The sequence below is a fragment of the Nelumbo nucifera genome, chromosome 2 (genome assembly GCF_055504915.1).
Source record: "Nelumbo nucifera cultivar China Antique chromosome 2, China Antique-T2T, whole genome shotgun sequence".
Lineage (NCBI taxonomy): Eukaryota > Viridiplantae > Streptophyta > Magnoliopsida > Proteales > Nelumbonaceae > Nelumbo > Nelumbo nucifera.
Window position 1 is genome coordinate 99,048,580 of NC_142650.1, and position 27,931 is coordinate 99,076,510.

General features: G+C 39.8%; 1 protein-coding gene across 6 annotated transcripts; it reads left to right on the forward strand.

The window, feature by feature from the left end:
- The first annotated feature begins 2,376 nt into the window (after positions 1 to 2,376).
- On the forward strand, positions 2,377 to 26,577 carry LOC104606276 (pentatricopeptide repeat-containing protein At4g39530-like). Of its 6 annotated transcripts, XM_088899165.1 has the most exons (5): positions 2,377 to 5,996; positions 11,504 to 11,660; positions 11,792 to 11,836; positions 12,274 to 12,384; positions 12,826 to 20,090. In XM_088899165.1, exon 1 carries the CDS (start codon positions 2,990 to 2,992, stop codon positions 5,282 to 5,284), a length of 2,295 nt encoding a protein of 764 aa, XP_088755291.1. In that variant the 5' UTR covers positions 2,377 to 2,989; the 3' UTR covers positions 5,285 to 5,996; positions 11,504 to 11,660; positions 11,792 to 11,836; positions 12,274 to 12,384; positions 12,826 to 20,090. The 6 variants fall into 6 exon arrangements, with proteins under 6 accessions (XP_088755291.1, XP_088755290.1, XP_088755289.1 ...); XM_088899164.1 differs by lacking the exons at positions 11,504 to 11,660; positions 12,826 to 20,090 and adding an exon at positions 26,282 to 26,577; XM_088899163.1 differs by lacking the exons at positions 11,504 to 11,660; positions 12,826 to 20,090 and adding an exon at positions 22,261 to 26,268.
- The last annotated feature ends 1,354 nt before the right edge of the window (positions 26,578 to 27,931 follow it).

Below are 27,931 nucleotides of genomic sequence, written 5' to 3' on the forward strand. Positions count from 1 at the left end.
TTAACCACATGAGTTATTAAAGAAAAGCAAGGTTTTTAAAACCAACCCAGAGAATGAACCAGTCAGGGGTCTAGTTCTCAGATCGAATGGCCCGATCGTTCGAACCAAACAGTCGGCCCGTTCTGACAAAAGAAAATTTAAAAAAATAAAAAATGATCAAAACCATTCGAATGGTTCGAACAATTAACCACCCGGGTTAGCGGTTTGCTGACCAAAATCAACGGTTTTTGGGAAAAATCCGGTTTTGGGGAAAAACGGAACTGATCACCTAACCGATTCCTATTTTCCAGTCCAACCGTCTGGTTCAGTCCGATTTTGAAAACCATGAAGAAAAGTCATTTATCATGAGACCCACAATTTGTCAAAAAAGAAAAAAACTGTTGGTCAATAGAAACCACTTCCACATTGACCAATGGAGTCCAGATCTGCTCCTCATAGAATGCGCCTCGCACCGACCTTACAGTATGTCCTGGCTACACATTGGGAACATCTCCCATACTTGTATTTATTATTCTTGAGGAGATTTTCTCAATGCAAGATGGGATGTGGTTGTGAGGTCGATGGAAAGCGCGCTTTGTGAGGAGCAGATCCCAATTCAAGTAAATGATATCCATTTGGGTGGATAAATAAATTTTTTACCTACAAAAAAAATAACTTTCCTTAATAATTTTTATCCATTTGGGTGGATAAATAATAACTTTCCTTAATAATTTTTTACCTGCAAAATAAAAATAAAAGAAAGAGAAAATTTCAATTTATTACCTTAAATTTTGGGAGTAGTGTCAAGTTAGTACCCGGACTTTAAAATATATTACTGTAGTACTCAAACTTTCGAAAACTGTCAATTTAGTCTAAAACTACTTTAAAATGTATTACTGTAGTACTCAAACTTTCGAAAACTGTCAATTTAGTCTAAAACCGTTAACAGATGTTACATATGTATCATCTAATTTTATTTAGAATGTCCTCTGTGAAAATGACACAAATGACACGTTTTGAAGCTGAAGGTCAGACGACGGACGCGTAAAAAGGACTAGTAATTTATCTCAACGAGGACGGGAGCGAAGGTGTAGGCAAAGGCAGTGTCTCCAATAGCCTGAAAGACCCTCCACGTTTTCTCAGTTGTAGTGACATCCAATCCAACTTTGACCCCTCTGAAACTAGTGCTTACATTATGGTTTCTCTCTGCAAAATGAAGCCCATCCAAGAAAAATGAATCATCCTTTTTGAGAATCTATCCTTCTAAGTATATGTTGTTTCAGAGTTTTATGAATCAGTTGCTAAAAACCTGCAACTTTGGCTGCGGAGAGACCGATTCGTATTAGAGAATAAGAAAATGAAGGGATAGTGTGATGCGTCGCACTTGGCATGGTGGTCGTTCTTGTAGAAGTAGTTGGACATTTGAATTGCCTTGATTGAGAAAAGCAATATGAAATCAAAACCAGGCATTATCTACAAACAATTAAAGCCAAAATTGAATGAAAAGAAGTTAAGAACAACATTTAAAGCTTACAGGGCATCGGATTAAATTACTTACGCCATACTGATAGATGCAGTGATGGTGTATCCGATGGTAGCCCCTAGTTCTCTACAAAAGCTACCATATCGAGCTAATCTACAAAGATGAATCATTATTCCTCCTGAGAAGAAAAGGGAAAATAAAAAACCCCATTGGATTCCAAACATTCAAGAGAGACCCACTTGGTTTATCAATGTTTTGAACTTGAATTTTGAAAGGTTTGTTTAATTTCTCTAAAAAATCTCACCAAAACCAAGAACAGACTGGTTTCAGGAACTTTTTTTTTCTTTTCTTTTTTTTTACCTAGATTGGCTTTCACTGTAATTTAACAGGGTCAGGAGACCTGTAACAGTCGGCAAGTAGAACATATGTGAAACAAGTGATGACAGTGAAGAGTATGAGAGCAGCAGGTTCGGCTATCCAACCCAACTGAGTTACAACCCAAGCTAGGGAGAGAACCATAGATCCAATAACAATAGTAAATATGTGAGCACTTGCAATCATCAATGCCCGTTCATATCAAAACGAATCACAAGAAGTAAATATATTTAACTAATTTTCAAAAAGAATCTCATAACTGTTTTAACATCTAGAAACAATTACCAGTCCTTTTTACGCTGGTATTGGTTTTCTAATATTAATAGTCCTTATTTTTTTAATTTCTGATATTAGTTTTCTTTTTAACAACAAATTTTCCATCCACATGCTCTGGTTTAGTTTCAGTTTATAGGAAGAAGACAATGAACATCACGTTTCTTATTTTATTGATGTAGTACTAAGGGCAAGTACTAAATTGACAGTTTTCTAAAGTTTTAAGTACTCCAGTCACACGTTACCAACTTGACACTACCCCAACTTCAAGCTACTGAATTGAAATTTTCCCTATAAAAGAAAATAAGTAAATGCACCTACCGGATTCCTGCGTCCCTCGACTCTCCCGAAAAGCGCGAACGGACCTTAATAAAAAGTCGAGCGAAAAGGGTTATCGTCACGAAAAGCAAGGGTATCTGGCCGTGTTCAAAGTTACTCTGGAAGCGATTCATGAGAATATTTGATCAGAGATAACTATGAAACCTTTCAGAGAGGTTCGAACTTCGAACTAGTATTCCACAATTAGGTTTTTTTCGAGTACAAATATCGGGGGAGAAATTGGAGAATTATTTTTGGTGAAGAATGAACAAATGAGGAATTGAAGGAAAAGAAAATACTGCTTCGCGCCGGAAGAAGCTTGAATCTTTCACCTTCTGGTATCGCATTCTACGGTTTTTAGTTAAATACGTCTTTTGATGTTACGGGAAAGGCAATAGCACAACGGCACAACCAACACCATTTATGCTTAGTGCATATAACATTGGCACCGCTTTGGGTCGTTCGATCTAATACACCTGATCCAACCACCTGATACCCGGTGTTTTATTGGCAAACAATTATCCAGTGATCAAATACCTTTTGGCTATTTAAAAATTGTTAATGAAATTCATGGAACTTGGTGGAGTTTCCGGCATGAACTTACCGATTCGTTCTTTACTTGTCTCTGCAATCAAGAGCTCCACAAACCAGAAATCTCTTTCAAATGGGAAGTCTGTCCATGGACAGATCATCAAATTGGGATTCTTACCAGAAATCCAACTATTCAATCATCTTTTGAATCTGTATTCCAAGTGCTCAGATTTCGTATCTGCTCAGAAAATCTTCGATGAAATGCCTGAGAGAAATCTGATATCTTTTTCCACCTTCATCTCTGGATATTCCCAATCTGATGCACCTCAGTTGGCCTTGAATCTCGTACCGCATTTGCAGGAACACGGGCTTAGCTTGAACCAATTTGTCTTTTCAAGTTTGATTCTGGCGTGTTCAAAACTGAAACGAGTTAACGAAGGAAAGCAAATCCATGCTCAGGTGATAGTCTCTGATTTTGAAGCAGACCCATTCGTGAAAACCTCTCTGGTTGATATGTATTCGAAGTTTGATGACCTCGAGTGTGCAGTTTCTGTTTTCAATTCAAATCCAATATGTGATCCGGTATTGTATAATTCTATGATTTCTGGATTTGTGACATCCTGCGCTTATGAAGAATCACTCGAATTGTTTTCAGAGGCACGGCGTCATATTGATTTAAGGCCTACAGAGTTTACATTTGGAAGTATAATTAACGCTTGCTCCAATTTGAAAAGAGAGGTAGGTGAGCAGATCCATGGATTTACCATAAAGATCGGATTGGATTCCAACTGTTTTGTTGGGACTTCTCTCATTGACATGTACGGTAAACTGGGTGATATGGAAAGTTCGAAAAAGATTTTCCACGGCATCACATCCGTCGACCTTGCTTTGTATAATTCAATGATTGTTGGGTTTTCTAATAATGATCTCCATGAAACTGCATTGGAGTTCTTCAACAAATTGACGTTAGAATGCTTTAGTCCTGATGGCCGTACTTTTTCTAGTGCTCTTAAAGCTTGTGGCGGTTTGAAGTGTTTACCTTTGGGGCGAGAAATCCATGCAGTCATCCTAAAGTCCAAGTTTTGGGAAGATTTAATCATCAATACTGCTTTGATTGACATGTACGTGAAATGTGGGTGCTTGGAGCTAAGTTGTAGGCTGTTTGACTCCATGCCTGAAAGAAATACTGTTTCATACAATTCCATGATTTTAGGACAGGGGCAAGCTGGTAACTTTGACAAAGCAAAGATGCTATTCATTGATATGAATCAACAGGGTATACATCCCAACCATGCCACATTTGTTGTGTTGATGAATTCATGCCCAGGGAACCACTGGAGTATCTATGCTCATGCAGTTAAGTGGAGTTTTGGATTGGATTTGACAGTACAAAATACATTTTTGGATGGTCTAATCAAGGTGGGTGCAGTTTCTGAAGCACAATGGTTTTTCAATAAGATGCATGAAAGGGATGTTGTTTCCTGGACTACAATTTTATCTGGTTTGTCTCAGTTAGGTTTGGATTTTGATGCATTGGTGCTCTTTAAGGAGATGCAAATAGAAAGGGTCTGCCCTAATAGCTTCACTTTTTCGAGTGTTTTAAAGGCCTGTGGGAGTCTAGCTGATTTGGAACAAGGGAGATGTATCCATGGATGTAATATAAAGCATGGGGTTGTAGATAATTTCACAAATAGCTCTCTTTTAGACATGTACGCTAGATGTGGATCCTTGGAGGCAAGCTATAAAATATTTGAGGAATTATCAAAAACAGATATAGTTTCATGGAACACTATGATCACAGCATGTGCCCAACATGGAAATGGCTTAGAAGCTCTAAAGCTTTTGGAAAAGATGGAGATGCATGGAGTTGAACCAAACCAAACAACTTTTACCTCTTTGTTATCTGCTTGTAGCCATTGTGGTCTAGTAGATGAGGGAATTAATGTTTTTGAATCAATAATCTGTAAGCATGGTATGGTGCCCACCATGGAGCACTATGCATGCATGGTTGATATGCTTGGTAGGGCTGGGATGCTGGAGAAGGCTAAATGCTTGATTGATAACATGCCATATGAACCTGATGCACTAATTTGGAGGACACTCTTAGCTGCTTGTAAGCTTCACAGTAATGTCAATTATGCGCAGCTCGCAAAAGACTGCATTTTGCATGTAGAAGGTAAAGACCGCCCATCTCTCATTTTAATGTCTAATATTTATTCTGAGTTGGGCAAGTGGGATGATGTAGAAAGAATAAGAAGGAGAATAAGAGATGAAAGTTGTGGAAAGATACCTGGAGTGAGTTGGGTGCAGATAAAAGGGGGTTAAGAGGATCATGATTTATTATATTCTTCCCTCAACCACATTAAGTTTTCCTGGTAAGGAAAAGAGGGCGAGAAATCTAGAAATGGAAAGTACAAATAGCAGTTAAAATCATCATGGGTTGGAACTCTGCTCCTCTTTTCCCACAAGCAAAACAGGATCAAACTCCAGTCATTGTCTAATCCCTTTGGGGCAGTTTGTAGGCTTGTAGCTAGTTATATCAGGATGGGAATACTCTAAACCCAAATCTTCCATGTCAACCAATTAATCATGGCTTCAGTACGTCTACACATGTATTTTGGTAATTACAAATAGAGCAGATGACTAAGAAATTGACCATGTGTAAGGGCATATTACCTGTGCATGTGTACAAGGATATCAAGATCCAGAAGTTCCCTATTCCCTTTCCAGGTTCCTGCAGAAGATTCAATCGCCAAGATTAATTGGTTCCTACTTCCCACAACATTTGACCAGTGATATTCAGAAAGGTATCCATGAGTTTATCAGTCTCAGTTGGTCTGGCTGCTGCTATTGGTGGGTCTATTTATAGCCAAAGGACTTGGTTTGTTTCATTTCTGTCTCGTATTCATTCAGAATTTAAGCAAGCAATTGACTGCCTCAACCATTGTATTGTGAGCCCCAACCTATTTGGGGGGGTTGGGGGTACCCCACAAGTCCTCAAGCATGATTCTATTAAGAATGCAGTTGCTCTAATCAGGTGAAGGTCCCCTGGAACTCTCTATTAGCAAGGAAATCTTTTTAACTATTAGCAAGTGAGATTCTTTGTTATGCAAATGTTTATGCCCTAGCCAGTTTTTCTGTCTAATCTTTTCTTTCTGAAATTAGCAAGTATAATTCTTAAATCAGAAATTGAAATGTTCAGTCTTTTTAATTAATTTTTTGTTCCCTCTGTAATTTTGGACCAATGATTGATGAACACTCTAGGCTGCCATGGCTTACTGAGAGTTCACTTTATCATGTGTGAGTCTTTTAGACAAAGGGCATGTTTGGTTTGCTACTGTGATAGAACAAGAATTGGAAGAAATTGATGTCTTTCTATTGAGAAAATAGTACATATATATACAGCCTTGTAGATACTAAAAAGGAAGAAAATCATACAGTCTTGCAGATACAAAAAAGGAAGAAAATCATACAGCCTTGTAGATACTAAAATAGGAAGAAAATCAAAGAACGAATAATTCCTATAATCAAGCTATTCCTAATTGGGCTAATACTACATATTTACAGCCTATAATTTCGTAACACTCCCCCTCAAGATGGAGCATAGATGTCAATCATGCCCAGCTTGTTACAAATATAAGAAATCCGAGCTCCATTAAGAGCTTTTGTAAAGATATCTCCTAACTGCTCTCCAGTGTTCACATATGCTGTAGAGATCAAGTTTTGTTGAATTTTCTCACGAACGAAATGACAGTCTATCTCAGTATGTTTAGTTCGTTCATGAAAAACTGGATTCGAAGCAATATGAATCGCAGCTTGATTATCGCACCATAGCTTCGCTGGAACCGAGACTTTGAGACCGACCTCAGTTAAGAGTTGAGAAACCCACATAACCTCACACGAAGCTTGTGCCATTGCTCTATACTCAGATTCTGCACTAGATCGCGACCCCACATTTTGCTTCTTACTCTTCCACGAAACCAGATTACCACCAACGAAAACACAATAGCCAGTAGTGGACCTTCGATCAATCTTGGAACTTGCCCAGTCCGCATAAGAAAAACACTCAATGTTACTGTGACCATGATTCCGATAGAGTATCCCCCGTCCAGGAGCTCCTTTCAAGTAACACAAGATTTGTTCTAAGGTTGCCCAATGATGCACAGTAGGAGAGGACATAAATTGACTTACAATACTAATTGAATAAGCAATGTCTGGACGAGTCACTGTGAGATAGTTCAACTTTCCAACTAATCTTCTATATCGTTCAGGATCATCAAAAGCATCTCCATCCTTTGTGAGTTGCTGGTTAGGAAGCATTGGAGTACTGCATGGTTTGACTCCCAATTTCCCAGTTTCTGTTAACAGGTCCAAAACATCCTCTGAGACAGGAAAATGCCTCTTTTACTCGTTGCCACCTCAATCCCCAAGAAGTATTTTAGGTGCCCCAAATCTTTAGTATTGAACTGGCTCTACAAGAAGGATTTCAAGGATGAGATTCCCTTCGTGTCACTCCCAGTGATAACAATATCGTCTACATATACAACAAGTAGAATGATGCCAAATGTGGACTGCTTATAGAAAGCAGTATGGTCAAATTTGCACTTTCTCATCCCAAACCTCTCTACTGCCTGACTGAATTTTCCAAACCAAGCTCGAGGACTCTGTTTTAGTCCATACAGCGATTTTCGAAGACGAAAAACTTTCCCAGACTCCCCCTAAGCAACAAACCCAGGTGGTTGCTCCATATAAACCTTCTCCTGAAGAACTCCATGCAGGAAAGTATTTTTAATATCAAGCTGGTAAAGTGGCCAATCATATGTAGCTGCCAGAGAAATAAATAATCGAACTGAAGTCAATTTTGCCACAGGGGAGAAGGTATCAGAATATTCCACTCCATATGTCTGTGCATAGCCTTTGGCCACTAGGCGAGCCACTGATCCATCAGAATTAAATTTGACTGCAAAGACCCACTTGCATCCAACCGCTTTCTTACCAGCAGGTAAATCGACTAGATCCCAAGTACCATTCTCAGTCAAGGCATTCATTTCCTCAAGCATGGCATCACGCCACCCAGGATGGAATAAAGCCTGGTGAATAGTTTTGGGAATCCCTACAGAATCAAGAGAGGCAACAAACGAACAAGAAGTAGAGGACAAACGATCATAGGTAACATAAGAGGAAATTGGATAAGTACACTCACATTTACCTTTCCGAAGAGCAATAGGTAGATCAATATCACTGGGCATTGGATCTGATGACGAAGAAGAGACCGGTGCCGGACTTGTCACAGGAGGATTAGGTCGTCGAGAATAGACTTGAGTAATAGGTAGTTTTGGTTGAGAAGGTGGTGGTGGGGGTATTGGAACAACACTAGCGTATGGACCGGTGACATGATACACTAGTAGATCATCATCCTCTTGTGGACACACAAGTGTAGATGGAGCAGTAAAGAAAGGAAGATGTTCATGGAATGTAACATCAGCTGACACAAGATACTTGTTCAAGAGAGTAGAAAAACACTTGTACCCTTTTTGGAGAGGAGAGTATCCTAGGAAGACACATTTTAATGACTTGGGGTCCAATTTGGAAACCTGCGGACGAACATCACGAACAAAACAAGAACATCAAAAGATACGAGGTTCAACAGGAAACACAGATTTATTAGGAAACAGAATCTTATAAGGGATCTTATCATTTAGAACAGTGGAAGGCATGCGATTAATCAAATAACACGTAGAAACAGCATCAGCCCAAAACTGTTTAGGAACATGTGTTTGAAATAAAAGAGCCTTGGCAGTTTCAAGAAGATGTCTATTTTTTCTCTCAGCCACTCCATTTTGAGTTGGAGTATCAACACAAGATGATTGATGGAGAATTCCATTCTGAGCCATGTAAGTCTGGAAGGAATCAGAGAAATATTCTTTGGCATTATCACTTCGCAATGTTTGTACAGACACATCAAACTGGGTTTTTATTTCAGCACAAAAGGTTTTAAAATGTGAAAGCAACTCAGAACGAGATTTCATTAAATAAAGCCAAGTCATACGAGAAAAATCATCCACAAAGGTAACAAAATATCGAAATCCAGTCTTAGACATAATAGGACAAGGTCCCCAAACATTTGAATGTACCAACTCAAAAGCATGACTAGCCCTTTTATTAACTCGAGAAACAGACGATAGACGATGATGTTTTGCAAACTGACAAGACTCATAATCTAAAGAAGATACATCATGAAACTGAGGAGATAACTTCTTTAACAAAGGTAAAGATGGATGCCCCAACCGACAATGAACTTCAAAAGGAGATAAAGTACTGGAACAGGCAATGGTCTGAGGTTCCTGGGTATCCAAAATGTATAGACCTCCTGATTCTCGTCCTTTACCAATAATCCTCTTCGTCATAAGATCTTGAAACAGACAATGACCAGGAAAGAATGAGATACAACAGTTAAGAGTACGAGTGAGTTTGCTAACAGATACCAAATTAAAAGAAAATTTTGGTAAACTCAATACGGATGACAAAGAAAGTGTTGGTGTGGGATTGATAGTGCCAGAAACAAGGACAGAAGAAATAGAACCATCTGCTAAGGTGACTGAAGAAGGAAAAGTGTGTGATTGGAAAGTGGAAAAGAGACTAGGATTACCTGTCATATGATCTGTTGCACTAGAATCAATGACCCACTGAGAGGAAGAAGAAAGAAGACATGTATTGGTTTTACCTGACTCAGCAAGGGCAGTGATGGACTGAGAGGAGTTCTTTAATGCCTCTTGATACTGGGTAAATTTCGCATACTCATCTGCAGAAATTGTAATGGTCTGATTTGGCGATGGATGAGGAGCATCACTCGTAGTTACAACATGAGCTGACTGAGACCCAGAAGACTTTTGGTTTTTCTTTAGCAATTTCTGGCAAGTCCTTTTAGTGTGTCCTGGTTCATGAGTTCCAGCATTCCAACCACTATTACTGCCACCTTTGCTACTATTCTGAGAACGAGACAGGCCAGTTGATCCACTATTCTGACTGACAAGTGCACTAGGTTGTTGTACAGGTGAGGTATGAGAACTAGTATCTGTACGAAGGACCCTAGTAAAGACCTCTTTTAAAGAGGTAATCTCAGGATTAGACAAAATCTGTGACTTAGCACCATCAAATTGAGGATTAAGGCCAGTCAGAGAACTCATAATAGCCATCTGTTCACGTTGAGTCTGCTGAACTTTGATATCAGTACTGAAAGGTAACAAGGCGTTCAATTCTTCATAAGTGCGTTTGAAATTCATGAAATAGGTCTGAAGAGACTGATCCTGTTGTTCAGCCCGATAAAATGTCTTGCAAACATAAAAAATACGGGAAATATTTTCTTTACCAGAGAACAGAAAAGCCAAATATTCCATTAGTTCTTTTACAAAATCACAGTGAGAGACGTGACCGACGTACTCATTCTTAATAGAATTGCGGATTTGCAAAAACAATTGAGCGTCAATCCTTAGCCATTCAGTGCGGGTCTCATCAGTAGGAGGGTCCTTAGTCAGATGGTTGTCCTTAGAGATACTCCGTAAATACAAACGAACAGTCTTACTCCAATCTAAATAATTAGTTTCGTTTAGTTTTTGTTCAATGATCTTAGACAGAATGGGGATAACACTAGGCATAGCCAAGTTCTTTTGTTCAACCGCCATCATAAACACAGGAAAATAAACTTTTAACAATCAGCAAAGCCAATAAAACACACTTAAACAGAATCGGCAGCAGATGCAACACCCAAACAGCAAGAAACCACAACTGGCAGCACCGAAATATCAACTGTATAAAAAGAACAGAGAAGAAAGACTTTCCTGATGGGCAAACAAACACCACAGGAGTAACACCGAGGCTGTTGTGCTACTCTCCGACCTGTTGCAGACTTGAAAGCCCTCTCCCGATCGAAGTGAAGAAGAGATGGGTGAAGGTGGGTAGGCCGATCTGGGATTCCACTTCCACTGGTAGGGGCGGTGAGATGCAGATGTCGCTCGGAATGGGTGACCTAGAGATCACAGCTGCTGCTCACTTGGGCAACGTAAAGAATTCAAAGCTGCTCACTTGGGTAGCAGAGGGGAGAAAACCAAAAATTAGTTTCAGACTGGAATTGGTGTCTCCAGCTCTGATACCATGTGATAGAACAAGAATTGGAAGAAATTGATGTCTTTCTATTGAGAAAGTAGTACATATATATACAGCCTTGTAGATACTAAAAAGGAAGAAAATCATATAGCCTTGCAGATACAAAACAGGAAGAAAATCATACAACCTTGTAGATACTAAAATAGGAAGAAAATCAAAGAAAGAATAATTCCTATAATCAAGCTATTCCTAATTGGGCTAATACTACATATTTACAGCCTATAATTTCGTAACAGCTACCATGAGCCTCATTTTTTAAATTTGAGCCTAGATAGTGTTTGGTTGTCTATTTCTTGCTTTGGTCCTCATTCTTTTTAGAATGAGAAATGGGTCCATACCAAAAAATTAATACAGTCCCGACACAAAATAATTGTGCCTCAGGAAAAATTTTTGATTCTCATTCTTCCCTGGCTATTCTCTTGTCTTCAAAGTTCAAGCTAGGGCTCACGGAAGCAATCTCTGCTCTCTGCTCTTTCTTTCTCAAATCACCGCAACTTGGTTCTCTCCACAAACTCACTTTCTCCTTGCGTTCCCCTCTGTAACATTCTCTCCCTGCTCATATCTTAACCGTTGTTTTGCATCTCTTTTTCCTTATTTTGGTTCTAATTTATTTTTCTCTTCTGGTATCTAACTCCATTGTGGCTGTGTTTTGCTGTGTCCAATTTGCAGGTTTGTAACTCTACACCATCTCCAAAATCTCCTCCTTAGATGTTTGTAAGTTCCTGCTCCTCATTGTCCAATGTGTCAAATTTGATTACTTTTTGGATGATCTGTGAATTTTTGAAATTTTATGCATGCTCTCCACTTTGTTAACTACCTATAATTGATTAAGACTTGGAGCATTTTAGTCACAGTTCCTGTTTAGTAGAATTCCATAGATTTGAAATACTGGTTGGAGGTTTTGTTAGTATTACTCCTCTCGTGATTTTTCCCCTAGTTCATCTGAAATTCTATTTATATCTAATATCTCTTTACTAATAACTTGTTTAACAATAGCCTTGGTATGCTAGGCAGTTGTAGCAGAGATCATTGAATTTCATTCAATATTTTATTAGAAAAATGTATTATTGGTCATTAGACACCGTCTAGAATTGTTTGCTGAAATACCTTGCTAATTAATGGCATCTGGCGGCAATTTTGCCTAATTACAGGTTTTTTACCAGGGCTATGATATTGACTGGTTACCTAAAAGCCCATGCGGCATATTGGGAGGCTGGCCATCTCGTTTCTGCTACCTCTGATCGTGACCTTACTTTAGATCGGTAAGTCGAGTGCGAAAAATCACCTGAAAATAAATACAATTCTGTTACAATTGTTAATGGCCAGCATTTTATCCTCTTACAAGCACTAAAATCCCTAAACAATGGCAGTAGAGGGATTCTTGCTAACTAATGATGACTGAAATATGGAGAAGATCAAACTCTCCCAGTAATTTGAGCTAAATAGCACTGCTATATATTTCAAGAATATTTAAAAGAATGAATTGAAAGCTAATCAGATTTATGCCCCCAACCAAATAATAAATAAAAAATCAACTAGAATTTTTGCCCTCTGCTTTGGTAGATTAAGCTTTGGAACTTTTTTTTGGTAGACTGGATTTGGAGTTTGTATTTGTAATTCAATAGTTAATAGGACTATAATCTTCAGCCCAACATTTTTACTCACATCAGCATATGAGATCAATTGATGTTTTGTGCAATTAGGTGTATGTTATGTTGAAACGAAATCAACTTGCACTGTGTAAATACTGCTGGGACAGACCAACAGAAAGCAGTTAATTAGTTTTACAAGAGGAGGCCATGTCAGCACAACTAATCGTCCACTTGCAACATCTGTAACAGAAAGGGATTAAAGAATGTAAACAGTATAAGTAGTGAGGCACAAAGAGAAATAAGACATGAATCTTTCGGCATTAATCTCTCTCTCTCTTTCCTTCCAACGAGTTCAGGAGGTTGGCTCCCTCGAAGAGCCCTGAGTTAGGCAGGTTCCTAACAAGTTGGTATCAGAGCAAGCATAACCAACACAAGAACCATGTCAGTAGACACCCGAGTGGATCAGATGGAGGTAGAGATCCATTGAATGTCATCAGATCTCAAAGAAATGAAGGAAAGTTTCACCGCTCTCCTCAATCGACTGGAGCAGGTGGCAACGAACAACGACAGAGGAAGCCAAGAAGAGCGTAGCAATGAAAACAACCGCAGAACAGGGCCGGCGGCAACTAGAGCAGCCAAAATCGACTTTCCCATCTTCTTAGGTGGCGACCCAACTCCCTGGATTCTCAGAGCTGAGCGTTACTTTGATTACCATGAGACACATCGGCAAGATAGGGTGGCTTTGGCTTTTGCGCATCTTGAAGGGGAAGCTATCCTCTGGTTTCAATGGTACCGACAGGGGCACCCTCGTCAAACTTGGGCAGACTTCACCGACGCCATGACTATTCGTTTTGGATTGTCTGGGTTCGAAGATCACGATGAGAGTTTGGCAAAGCTGCGGCAGGTGGGATCGGTTAAAGACTACCAGATGGAGTTCGAGAAGCTGGCCATGAGAGTCCAATGGTGGATGGAGAAGGCGCTGGTTGGAAGCTGACTTGAAAGAAGAACTGCGACTGGATGTGAAGGCGATGCAGCCCACTTTGGTCATAAATGCAGCAACGCTAGCAAGAGTGTATGAAGATAAGTTTGCTCGAGCAAGAAAGGTGTAGCAGCCATGGGGTTCAGCAACCAGGACGGCAGCACTAGACAAGGAGGAAGGAATACTGGGCCCAGGCCCATCAGTTCCCTTCAAACGGCTGACCTGGGCAGAGATGCAAGCCCACAGAGACAAAGGACTCTGCTACAACTGCGAAGAGAAATTCGGGCCGGGCCATCGATGCAAGAAACAACAAGCATTTCTCCTTCAAATGGATTCCAAAGAGGAAGACAACCTCACCGGTTGCGGGGAATCTAACCCAGGGTGGGAAATACAACCCAATGGGACACCTGAAATATCTCTACAAGCCCTTACAGGACTTGCGTCCCCTCAAACAATGAGAGTTGTCGGGCTAATCCAAGGACGCCAAGTGTTAATCCTCATAGACAGTGGCAGTTCCCTTAACTTCATAACTCAAGTCTTGGTGGATAAAATGGGATTCCCGGTTCAACCAACAATGGCTTTTATGGTTCATGTGGCCAACGATAATAGCCTATCTTGCAATAGCATATGCATGGGCTTACAACTAAAGGTTTAGGGTCTCCAGTTTTTGGTAGACCTATATCGTCTTCATCTCAATGGAGCGGACGTGGTGCTAGGCATTCAATGGTTAAGACAGCTAGGCCCTGTGATCTGTGACTAGGCCCATCTCACCATGAACTTCACATCAGGCAACCCTATAGTCCATCTACAAGGGCAAACATGCAAGGGTCCAAGGGCCCATCAGTCTTGCAACATTAACAAAGCAAATGGGAGATCCGGATTAGCTCATATTCATGCACATGGACTCAAATTGGACCAACCCATCTTTAGCTAACAACAGCCCAAATGGGCCTGGAGACTTCCAAAATCGCCTACAACAACTCCTTCAACAATATGGCAGCATGTTCAAAGAACCCCAAGAATTTCCACCACGTCGGGAGCATGACCACTGCATCCCTCTCATGCCAAGAGCCACCCCAACCAATGTAAGACCTTACTGATACCCTTTCAAAAATTTGAAATTGAGAAGCAAGTTCAAGATATGCTTAAGCAAGGAATAATACAACCCAGCCACAGCCTGTTCTCTTCACCGGTATTATTAGTCAAAAAGAAGGATGGGACGTGGCGATTTTGTATTGATTACAGGGCCCTTAACAATATCACCATTAAGGACGGATTTCCAATACCGGTCATTGATGAGCTGCTTGATGAACTCATTCAAGTCACCATATTCTCAAAATTAGATTTACGAGCTAGGTATCATCAAATAAGGGTACATAGGGAGGATGTTCACAAAACGGCTTTCAGGACACATGATAGCCACTATGAGTTCCTGGTCATGCCATTTGGGCTGACCAACGCTCCAGCAACATTTCAAGCACTAATGAACGACATATTCTGACCATATTTACGTAAGTTCATCCTTGTTTTCTTTGATGACATATTGGTCTATAGCCCCAATTGGGAGGAACATCTGAATCATCTACAGGTCACCTTCGCAACACTTAAGGCCCACCAGTTGTTCGCTAAAGAGTCCAAGTGCTCCTTTGGACAAAACCAAGTTAATTACTTGGGACATGTTGTAGAAAACGGAACTGTAGCAGCCGACCCAGATAAAATCTCCAGTATAATGGGCTGGCCGCAACCCAAAAGTGTGAAAGAATTGAGGGCCTTCTTGGGCCTTACTGGGTACTATCGCCGCTTCATCAAAAACTACGGCCTAATAGCTACCCTGTTGACCCAATTGCTGAACGAGATGCTTTCACTTGTCAACCCAGGCCCAACAAGCTTTTGAGCAGTTGCGAGTCCTCCAACATTAGCATTGCCCAATTTCACAAAAGACTTCATCATTCAACAAGGCCTTAACATCACAAAAGTGGGCCAAATCAGTTTATGAACGAGAATTAATAGTAGTGGTCTTAGCAGTTCAATGTTGGCGATCCTACTTGCTCGGTAGGCGGTTCATAATTCGGACCGACCATCAAAGTTTGAAGTTCTTATTAGAACAATCAGTCCTATCGCCGGAACAACAACGATGAATATCCAAACTACTGGGGTACGACTACATAATTGAGTACAAAGCAAGGGCTGCTAACCGGCTGGCTGATGCCCTCTCACGGCACCCACAATCATTTCAGTTACTAGTATCTTCCCCAACATCTCCACTCTTAGATCAGCTTCGAACAGAAGCCCAATCCCATATGGAGTTACAGCAGTTGAAGGCGCCCAAGTATTGGCAAATCCCTCACTGCACCCCGGGTATACCATCAAGGATGATCTACTCTTCTTCAAAGGACACCTAGAAATCCCGGCAGATTTCGCTCATTTCAGGAAGCTCTTGGAATTATTCCATGCCTTGCCCACAGGTGGCCACTCCGGAATCCTACGAACACAAAAATGCATCGCCGCACAATTCCATTGGAAAGGTATGCATACATCCATTCAGAACTTCATAGCTGGGTGTGTACAAAATAAATCAACCACTACAACACCAGCAGGCCTCTTGCAACCACTCCCAATACCAACCCAAGTCTGGGATGATATATCAATGGATTTCATCACGGGATTGCCCGTTTCTGCCGGAAAAACAGTTATCCTTGTGGTAGTGGATAGATTGACGAAATACAGTCATTTCCTACCTCTATCACACCCATTTACAGCAGTCACAGTTGCTGAATTGTTCCTCCGGGAAATTGTGTGCCTGCACGGGCTCCCCAGCTCAATTGTGTCAGACAGGGACCCTGTTTTTATGAGCCGTTTGCTGAACTTTTTCGTCTGCATGGGGTTAAACTCTTCAAGTTAACTAGCTACCACCCCCAATCTGATGGACAGACAAAGGTGGTTAACAAGAGTCTCGAAACATATCTAAGATGCTTCGCGAGAGATTGACCAAGACAATGGGTGAAGTGGTTCCACTGGGCTGAATGGTGGTACAACACCACTTTCCATTGTGCTGCTGGGATGACACCCTTCAGAGCTCTATATGGTCGTGATCCTCCCCCTCTACTTCCTTATGAAAAAGGGACCACCACAGTAGCGGCCTTAGAAGAACAGATGACACAACGAGATGACATGTTAAAGGAATTGAGAAATCATCTCTTACAGGCACAACAATGGATGAAGTGTACCTATGATAAACATCACAAGAATGTCCAATATGAAGTCAGTGATCGACCCACGCTATTTTGGACCATTTAAAATCCTTGAGAGGATAGGGTCAGCGGCATACAAGCTGGACCTCCCCGCAACATCAAAATTGCACCCTGTATTCCATATCTCCTTACTGAAGAAAGGGCCGAAGCCAGGAGTCATTACAAGTGCGACCCTTCCCACATTTTCAGATGAAGGACAAGTGCAGACTGAGCCAGCCCACATCATTGATTTTAGATGGGTGCGCCATGGTAGAAGAGTCATACCATAAGCATTAGTTGTTTGGTCTATACTCCCAGAAGAGGATGCAACCTGGGAATCCTACTTGGATCTGCAATCAAATTTTCCCGCATTAGACCTTGAGGGCAAGGTCGCTCTAAAGGAGGGAGGGATTGTAAAGACTGCTGGAACAGACCAACAGAAAGTAGTTAATCAGTTTTACAAGAGGAGGCCACATCAGCACAACTAATCGTCCACTTGCAACAGCTGTAACAGAAAGGGATCAAAGAATGTAAACAGTATAAGTAGTGAAGCACAAAGAGAAATAAGACATGAATCTTTCGGCATTAATCTCTCTCTCTCTCTCTCTCTTTCCTTCCAACGAGCTCAGGAGGTTGGCTCCCTCAAAGAGCCCCGAGTTAGGCAGGTTCCTAACAGACTGCTAACTGATAGAAGACTTTAATAGCATATGAAGCAGGTTGGGAAATATTCTCAATTATAAAGATCCAATTTGACATGGAGTTTCCTTTGGTTAATGCTCAACTCACAAAGGAAGAAACATAAATGAACAGAAAGAATCTCGTAAGATTGCACTTTCGAATATCAATATGGAAGCTGGAAAGCATGCTATGAATAATTGTGAAGAAGGATACAAAGATGAAGATTAAGGATGCATTCTCACTGACAACCAGATGGAGAAAATTGCTCAAGATAGAAGCTAAAACTTTCATTCTCGAGGAAACCAGAACGGAAGGGATAGCAAGCCTGAAGATAAGAGAAAGTAGGGAAAGCAACAGTGATATTGATAGGTGATCTTGTGTTTTGGTTCAAAGGTGTGCTTAATGAAGCTTCTTTTATGAAGAAAGATCGGGAGTGGAAGAACTCCATGAAAGAATGAGAAAGGATGTATTTTGCAGAGAGAAGTAACAGTAAAAGGGTAATTCGTGGCATTATATGAATACTTTGGAGCAAGGAAAAAACAAGTGGTGTTATATCAAGAATGGAGGAAAGCAGCTGGCCGGGACCTGGTATTAATGGCAATTCAAGAATACTTAGATAGGGTGATGAAGGTACAAAACAAAGAAGATTGTGGTGCTCGGAAAGGTGGAGAAAATTCATGTGAAAGGGAGAATGAGACAGAGGGGAAGGGTGAGAGAAACCTGGTTCTGACAGAAAGCCTGGTTAGACCAAAGATTCAAATAAACAATTCTAAACAACATTGGCAACACAGTCGTGTGATATCTTCAACAAAAACAGTGCATGATTGGAATGAAGTGGGAGATGTTCAAAAAAAAACTCCAGGTTAAATTAATATTAAGCCCTTTTGATACGTAGAAAATAGTTTTGGTTTGGTGGATGAAGCTGAAAAGTTGGAAGCATGAATGGTAGAAACCAGAGCTGGTTGTATGCTGATCTCTAGATGGTGTCCAGTGAGTAAGATGCTCTCCTTCCACTCTGGCGAAAGTGTGGAGGTTAAAGTAATAGGGTTGCCTTTTCACTTATTAACTGAAAGAGTTCTAAGCAATGTAGAGGGGTTTGGGCAACAGCTAACTTGGGTGACCTTTGAGCAGCATTTTTTACAATGGTCGGTGCCAAGCTGGACTTCACCCCAAGAATGATCGAGGTGTACATGAAAAGGTTGGCATTCAACGTTAGCCTTGCAGCCTCCACAGAAGCAGTACTGTTGAGAAGGGGCTCCAAGGAAGACGAAAGTGATGTGGCAACACACAGATGATGTGGAGGGGTGTTGGATGATTTCAAACAGAGAACAGGTTAGACAAGAATGGAAAGTTGGAGGCTGACAGTAGGGAGAAGATGGAAAGTCAGGTGCCAAAATTCCAATTTTCTTTTGAGAAGTCGTATGCTGAAGTATTAAGAAACCAACCTTGGTCAGAAATTTCTAGGTCTCACATGGGAGATGGAGTGTTGAGGAAGCAAAACAAATCTTGAATGGGACAATTGGAAGAACCAGAGATTCAGGTACCATAGGTATATTAGCTAGACTGAAAGCAGTTATAATGTCTTAAAATATAACAGGCTGATCCAATAACAATAAAACATAACGTAGGCCCAATAAAAACATAAAAACTCGCTCCTTTCTACAATATGTATCTGTCTGGCCAGAAAATTTTCCTCACACGGATATATATATTAGAGAAGTGACAAGGTTGTTATTGGTGATTCATGGATTTGAACCATGTTGATGTTAGCATATGCTATTTTTTTCTTTAAAATTCTTAGCACTACTAGCACATGTACTTATGGATTTGTCAATTTTCTTTTTATTGAGACCATGCCACATTGATGGATAAGAAGGCAGTCTAACATTGTTTAATATGATGTAGTCCCAGACCCAGGCTGGGCTGGACACCAAACCTAGGCCCAAGTCCAAAAAGTTTGGGCTGGGCTTTGGGCTTGGGCTATAAATGATCACCCCTAATTGCAGCCCAAAATATTATTTTGGTTGATAAAAGAAAGGAATGAGAATGAAAATTGTAACCAAATGGGTCCAAATTCATTCTCATTCTTGCAAAAAAAAGGTGTTTAGTTCACAGCAATATTTTTCTCATTTTACTCATTCTTTCTCATTTCCAGCATCTCATTCTTGGCAGGAATGAGTGAAACTTCCTGATTACAGGGATTAATTATTCATTCATACTTTGACATAATAGTAACAGCTTGAGATTTGCAAAGTTGCATTTATAGTATTTACAGGTAGATGAACTTCCTGATTTCAGGGATTAATTAAAAGTGCTAGAATTGATACAGTACTTGACATTCATGATATTTCAATTTGGTTCAATGGAATCAGGAGCCCCTGCCATAGGTCTCAGACAACATTTTACTTTTCTGAAATGGATTTTGCAATGATGCTGTCATGACAGAAATATCAAGTGTATCAGAAATGCAACTTTAGTTTAAAACTGTTCCTAGTGAATACACCAAAGTTAACAGATTGCATACTTATCACCCCAGTAGAAGTGCTTAACATATCAGTAAACTTAGGAAAATGCCATATTAGATACATGTTTGTTTTGGACATTATGTAGCTGGGGTAATGCTTTGTTCAGTTGAGTTGACTTGAGGTACACATGTTTTGCTATTTCTGCCAACAAAAGAGATAATTAAGGGACACATTATTAGAAATAAAAAATAATTCTTCTTTTTCTTCTTTCAGACCATCTGATCTCACAACCAGGTGGTAGACCTAAAACCACTCTACTGAAAAGCCACAAAAAATATGGTTATAACTTCTCAAGCCTATGCCTATCCTTACCTAGAACGCACAAGTAGTCCAATTTGATTACCAATAACAAAGCTGAATAACTGATATACAACATTTTCCTTAAACCTAAGTAATTAAACTGTGGCTCTCCAAACCTCCTCTTAACAAGACATGGTTATGGCTCTCCAAACCTAAGTAATTAAAAAGCTCCAACCAAACTGGACAATATTGGGATGCCAAACTTTTTCTAACAACGTCAGTTCATGTTTAAAGCCAAGGAATACAGCTTTCTTCAACTTTATGCCCACTCACAAGCTAACTATTTCCCTCTACCCATGTTACATCTAGTGATAGTCAACCATAACTGGTGTGTTCTACCTATTTGCTTTCCTTGGACATCTAGCCAAAAAATGTTTAGCAATCCCAACTGTCTAAATGCAGCTTGTACTTATGGCAGATCAGTAGTGGAAAACATGAAGACTCCCTTGGGCATAGGCATATAAATTTGATGAGGAAAGCAATATTTCTTTTCCTTGCATCCTCCTAAACCTGCATTTCTGTTGACACTAAGTTTTCCGAGCAGTACCCTTTCAATAATATTATCATTCGTGCCACTCCCTGTTTCCAAGAAAATATCCTCTTGATCTGCCCAGTTATAACTGCTACATTCCCCAGTTATTGTACTTTCAAATACATGTAGCTAAGCTCTAACAGAACATATTATTAAGCATTCAACAGAAAGTAATACCACAACAAAATTACATAGTTTGCCTAACAATAAAGGCAAGGAATACAGCTTTCTTCAACTTTTTATGCATATATACCATCCAAAATTATTGATGAAAATATTTTATCTTGAATTACAGTGAATGATTTTAGTTGTAGACAATGATTTCTGTATAGGATCTTTTGTTTATCATGCTACTTTGTGCCTCAAGTTACAAGTTATAACAATGATAAAAATTGGCCGAGTGGATCCTTTTATTTTAGGCTTGAACCTTTAAGGAAATCTGAAAAATATCCTTTAATGACAACCAAAAGGCCAAGTCTTACATTGAAAACTTAGGTATGAGCTTCAGGCATGGTGTCCACAAATCAAGTCATCTGAGACTGTTCAGATTGGAGACAAAGCCCTTCTCTGCTTTAGTGCCAATGGGACCAAGGACCTTTTAATGTTGCGATAGTGAAGAGTGATTATTTGAATTTTGAAATCTGAATAGTATAATTGCACATAGAATGTTTTTTCTTTATGTGTCAGACAGTTGGGGCCATCATTGGGTAATGGGCCTTTGTACCATAAATTGCTATTCTCTCTCTAAGCTCCTCTCTCTCCAATTCCTTTATATTTAAACCACTTTCAAATTGTTGGGACTTCCATTTGCTGATAAAATCCATCCTTTTGTGCCCACACTGCTTAGATTATATATACATAAAATTTGTATTCTATTAGTAAAGTTGGTTTGACCGTTCTGTTTTTACTAAAGAGCAATTGCTACAAGTTTCATAAAATTTATTTTCAACATATTTTGCTCATGATATACTATATCAAAGTCATTTTTAGTTTATTCTATTAATAATATAAAAATTGATCATTTTTAGTTAAATTTATCAATGCTATTCAATATTCCAATTGCAATCTGAATTCATTTCTAACCCAATATAAATCTGATGGGTAAGATTTGAATATTTGATTCGAATATGAATAATCAAATTGGGATCTACCCTCTGCCTGATTTGATCCAGTCTATTTGTGGCCCTTCAGGTTTCTTCATAAAAAGTGTTATTTTTTTTTTCTTTTTTTTGGTGCTATGGTGCCATAAACATTCATACTTGAAATGCTAATTAAAGAAGCTGTTGATCATCTTCAATGCAGTACCCAATAAGTTTTACAAGGTTAGGACGGTGGAGTTGTCCAAAGAAATCAATCTCAGCCTGCATTCAAGAAATTATTTCTATCCACTGTAATGACATCTTATTAGATTTATCTTTCTAATATCAATCTACTAACCCAGGGCAAACAATCTTCTAACCACCCATTCTCTATGGCCCTGAAGATTTCAGACTTTTGACTGCACTTGTGATGGGTGAGCCAAGCTTAGCAGGTGTTGTCCCTTTTCTTCTGTAGAGACAGTGAAATCTAGCCATAGGGCTATTTTTGTACTTTTACTTTTCTTTACTGTATATTTTCTTTGTATTATCTCTCTCCTGTACATCAAGGGCAGATCTGTCCTTTTACAACTTAATATAAATATTTCTTTTAGGGTGTCGACTGACACAAGGTGTCACACCCACTATTCGATTGTGCTCTCTCTCTCTCAGTTTTTCAATCTGACTCTGACATGGTATTAGAGCAGGTCATGATCTGATCTGCAAGTAACTTCTTCACAACTTTCTTTCTGTTATCTAGAGTACTCCCTCACAGTATTTGGGAGGCTCTTGAGTGTGTCCTTGAATCTTATTTCTGAGGTTGCATTCAATCAAAACTCGACAGACACTGTTCCTGGACTACTGCGCCACCAGATTTCTCTTCTGGATTGAATCTCCCTCTAAAAGCACCGGGTTAGGCTGAAACTTTAGATCTAGTGTCGCTCAGGGCAGATCTAGTGTTTCCAATTGGTTTGGTTTGAATCGGATTTGATCTAGAAGGGTTTTGAGTCACTTCAAAGTTCGACAGACCCTTACAGTTTCCTCTTTTGGACATCGACTAAGAGGTACTTCTTTGTTCTACTGTTTTGAACACTTCTTTTTGTGGTTTTTCTTGCTCTTGTGATTCAATGGCTTCAGAAAGAATGGAAATTCTCCCCATCAAGTTTAATGGTACGAACTATGCACTTTGGATATTCAATTTCCAATTTCATGTGGAGGCAAAAGGTCTCTGGGGATATCTAGATGGATCAGTAATTAAACCTGATGATCCGGACATCAAGGGTCTTAATCAATGGAGAATTGATAATGCAAAAATTGCATCATGGATCTTAGGATCCGTTGAAACTAACATTATGTTAGACAGTGTATGCCCTTAGCTCTAATCAAATTGATGTACTTATTGTCATTTATTGTAAATGAATAAAGTGCATAATTGATTCATGCTATTATGGTGTGTTTCTGTGTAATACCGTTACACTGGACACTTATGAGACTTGTGTTAGTTTAGAATCTTCACAACCGTTGGATAGATCTGAGGAGATTTATTCTGCCAAGGCTGACACTGATGTGCCACCAAGTTGGTTGGGGTGGCTTGTCTCAGTTGCCAAGGTGAGACCTGAGGTACATGTAGTGTGGGTTTGCTTGAAACCCTGAACCGGACCAAATTCCAGTATTGCCTTAGACCTTGGAGATAGATGGGCAAAACTGGAATGTTACACCTGACCCCTAGACTCGATTATGGTACTACACTAGGTGTCGGATTGGACTGTCTTTGATATGCCAATCAGTGAGATCCTTGATCAGGTCAAAACCTGAGTATGTTGGGACAATTCGAGAATTCACCTGAGTGGGTGATCATAGTGATAGGATCAGCCCCTTTGTCGGACAAAGTGAATGATCGGGGAATGCACTCTCTCTGATGGAAACCTAAACTACCGGCAATGGATTTCAAATGTGTTTGAAATTTGTTTTGCAAAATATATTTATATAGAGATATACTTATATGTTATGGTTTCACAAAATGTTTGCAAAAGGGTTTAAACTCCCGGGATCCATGTGAGTAGAGAGTGCAACACTGTACCTTGTAGCCGAGGGAAAGGTCCTCTCTTGTCAGGCAGTGTGTGATCATTAAGGGCTGAGAGGTTAAGTGTAAGACCATTGAGGGTAATACCTGATGGGCTAATCTTGCATCTACCTACAGTCATTGGGCCTTCACAAGATTGCTCGACCTAAGGATCATTTAGTGTAAATGTTGGGCCCATTAAGAGCCCATGGTGATGGACTTAGGGTTTACTGTGACCTATAGTGAATTCGGCCAAGCCTTGTGACAAAGGTGGCTGAACCCATGTGACTGATGTGTAGATTAATGCTAGGGTCCCACACCATACAAAGAGAACCAAACTAGCCAGCATATAATGGGTTAAGTGAGCATTATGACTTAATGGGCCTAAGGCCCATTTCGAAATGGGCTTAAGTGGTTTAATTAAAATGGGCCATTTTGGGTTTATAATCTGACTGGGATTAGCAGTTGGATAAGATAGGTTTTATCAACTTGAGAGTCTAGATCTAAATACAAGATTTAAATTAGGAAATCTCATTCCTAATCAGATTAGGAAGTTGATCCTAAAAGGATTATAAATAGGGGGTGAATTCCACAGAGAGAAGACATTCCTTTTTGTAGTCTTTTCTCTCCCTCAGTTCTTGGTGCCATCCCAGTTCGATCTCCACCTCCTGGAGTGATCAAGAACCATTCTTAATACTATTTCTTGGTGAAGAAACAATCAGAAGTCGTGCTCACACCACCCTACTCGATTCTTGGTGAAGAATCCCATGTTCTTGCTGAAGAACCCTTCTTGTTGATCCTGCCTCAACATATGCTCTGTCATCTTCAGTGGAGGCAGATTGGTATTCTCTTTGGGCGTAAACACCTACGCTGGGAGTTCCTTTTGATTCCATATCAGGTATATCCCTCTCCCTCTTTTGGTTTCAGATCTGGTCCGGTTTGTTTCAAGAACGATCCTTGAAAAATGCAGTTTTTCTAAATCAGGGAATAAGATTCCTAGATGAGAGAAAGAAATTTTTGAAATTTCGCCCAGTCACCCTACATGGTTCGGCCATCCATATGATGGATATCACATCCCTTCACATTACAATTCCTATGAGAGGATATAGAACTGCCTATGAGATGTATGAGTATCTCAAGAGAGTATATCAGCAATCAAACACCTCAAGACAGTACCAAATAGAGGTTGACATCTCCTATTATCAAGGAGAAAGAAAGGTCCAAGAGTACTATGCTGGGTTTATTAACCTTTGGACCGAATATGAGCTTGTTAACATGTGAAATGATCCTTCAGAATGTTGTGTGAAGTATATGAACATTTTGATAGAAGAAAGATCATGCACTTCCTAATGCATCTCAGACTTGAATTCGAAGTTGTTAGATCTAATATCCGGAGTTGAGGTACACTTCCTGACTTGGATACTATTCTTGGGGAAATTCTGAGGGTTGAAACCAGATTTTCCACATAGACTACTCTGGATGGAAGAAAAGAATCCAACATTGATATTGTCTTTCTAGCAGCAAAACCGAAAGGGAAGAAGAACTTTTCTAAAATACAGTGCTATGAATGTAAGGAGTTCGGGCATGTTTTTTCTCACTACAAGAAAAAGAATACATGCACCTACTGTAAGCAGGTTGGCCATATTATCACTGAATGCCCCACTCGGCCTCAGAAAAGCAGTGGATCAAATCAGAAGAAAGGAAGCTATACAAGACTTATCAGATGAGTGTAGATGAATCAGATGCAACATCCTCCATTACTTTTGTAACTGGCCAAAATGACACTTCAGGTAGCATGTTTGAAGAACGAATTCGACAGCTCATGTCCTCTGTTATCTCTTCAGCCTTCTCTGCTATGGGCCTATCTAGTAAGTCTCCTAACTATTGTCCTTCACCGAACCATCTATGGTACATTGACTCAGGAGCCTCTAACCATATGACAAGGGCTACTCTTGGTCAGTGTCCTAAACCCCATCTCCCAAATAAACACATTGTTACTGCTAATAGTGAGAAATTGGACATACTTGGATGTGATGATTTGTATTTATCTACTTCTAAGTCATCTCCATTTCATTTGTCCAAAACCCTATTTGTACCTAAGCTTACCACCGATTTAATTTCTATTGGCCAACTTGTAGAGGAAGGTAACAATGTCTTATTTACTTTTGATGGTTGTTTGATACAGGGCCGACAAACTGGGGAGGTGAAGGGGAAGGGGCGTAGACTGGGAAGACTCTTTTTTTCTAGAATTTGAGAAGAATAAAATTATGCCTGATTCTACTTCATGTTTGGTTTCTACTATTAGTTTTGAATCAGTTAATTGTAATAAAGATTGGCAGTTGTGGCATAAACGACTGGGCCATCCTTTCTCTAAGAAACTTGATCAGTTGTTTTCCCCTGGTAGCTTACCTGTTTCTAATGTTTCTCTTAAGAATGTGAATAAAGATTGCATTATTTGTGGCTTATGTAAGAGTCATATTTTGCCTTTTCCTTCTCATTCTAAACGTGCAATAGTCCATTTTTATTTAATACGTAGTGATGTTTGGTCGTCTCCAGCTGTTTCACGGATGGGTTTTAAATATTTTGTAATTTTTATTGATGACTACACTTGTTTCACTTGTGCTTATTTTCTTAGAAAGAAATTTGAAATGTTCACCATATTTCAGCACTTTCACACCTATGTTACCACTCAATTTGATGCCCGAATTTGAGTGCTACAATCGGATTCAGAGGGAGAGTATATTGATGGGGATTTTCAAAATTATTTAAAACAACATGGAATTCAAACCCAAAAGTCTTGTCCAGGCACCCCACAACAAAACGGGGTTGCAAAAAGGAAAAATGGGCATATCTTGAGTGTAGTCAGAATTCTTTTATAGGATTCCCACATACCCTCTTGGTTTTGGGTGGAGGCAGCCAACACTACTGTGTATCTCATAAGTCGTCTTTCGTCATCAGTTTTGAATAACTCCTCTCCATCTCAATCCCTCTTCCACAAATCCCTAGACCTATCCATGCTTAGAGTATTTGGATGTGCTTGCTTTTTCCACCTTCCACCCCATGAACTCACAAAGTTAACTACACAGGTAGTTTTGTGTGCTTTTATGGGGTACAACTTTGAACATAAAGGGTATCTTTGCTATGATCCTTTGGTTTGTCGTCTTCGAATTTCTCGTAATGTAGTTTTTCTTGAAAGTGTGTCCTTTTTTGAACATATTGTGAAATTTCCAACTCCTTCTATTTCCTTGCTGTACAGTTTTGATTCTATAGGTACCTCGGACACTCCATTGTCACCTCCGCAACAACTTTAGACCTACTTCAAGAAGCAAGAACCTTCTTTAGTCTCCACCCCCCTGCTCCACCTCCAATTGCTGATCCGGTCACTCTAGCTGCCTCAGTAAGTGTTCAAGACCTTCCCTCTGAACTTATTGCTCCTACTTTACGTCATTCCTCTAGAATTTCTCGTCCACCTAACCATTATGGTTATTCACCAGACCATAGCTCCATTTCTGCCATTTTATCTACCACATACATTCCTAGATCTTACCAATAGGTTGTAGTAGAACCACACTAGAAAGATGCAATGGATTCTGAGATTTGAGTTCTTCTTGAGAATGACACCTGAGACCTGGTCAAAACTCCACCTGAGACATCTCTCATAGGAAGTCGATGGGTCTATTCTGTGAAACTAAAATCCGATGGAAGCCTAGACAGATACAAAGCTAGGCTTGTTGCATAGGGCTACAAACAAGAATATGGGATAAACTATGAGGAGACTTTTGTTCCTACAGCTAAGATGACCACTCTACGACTTTTGGTGGTTGTATCTGTAGTC

Bases quoted from the DNA above. Each gene is read 5' to 3' on its own strand.
- LOC104606276 (XM_088899164.1), top strand. From the start codon at position 2,990: ATGAAATTCATGGAACTTGGTGGAGTTTCCGGCATGAACTTACCGATT.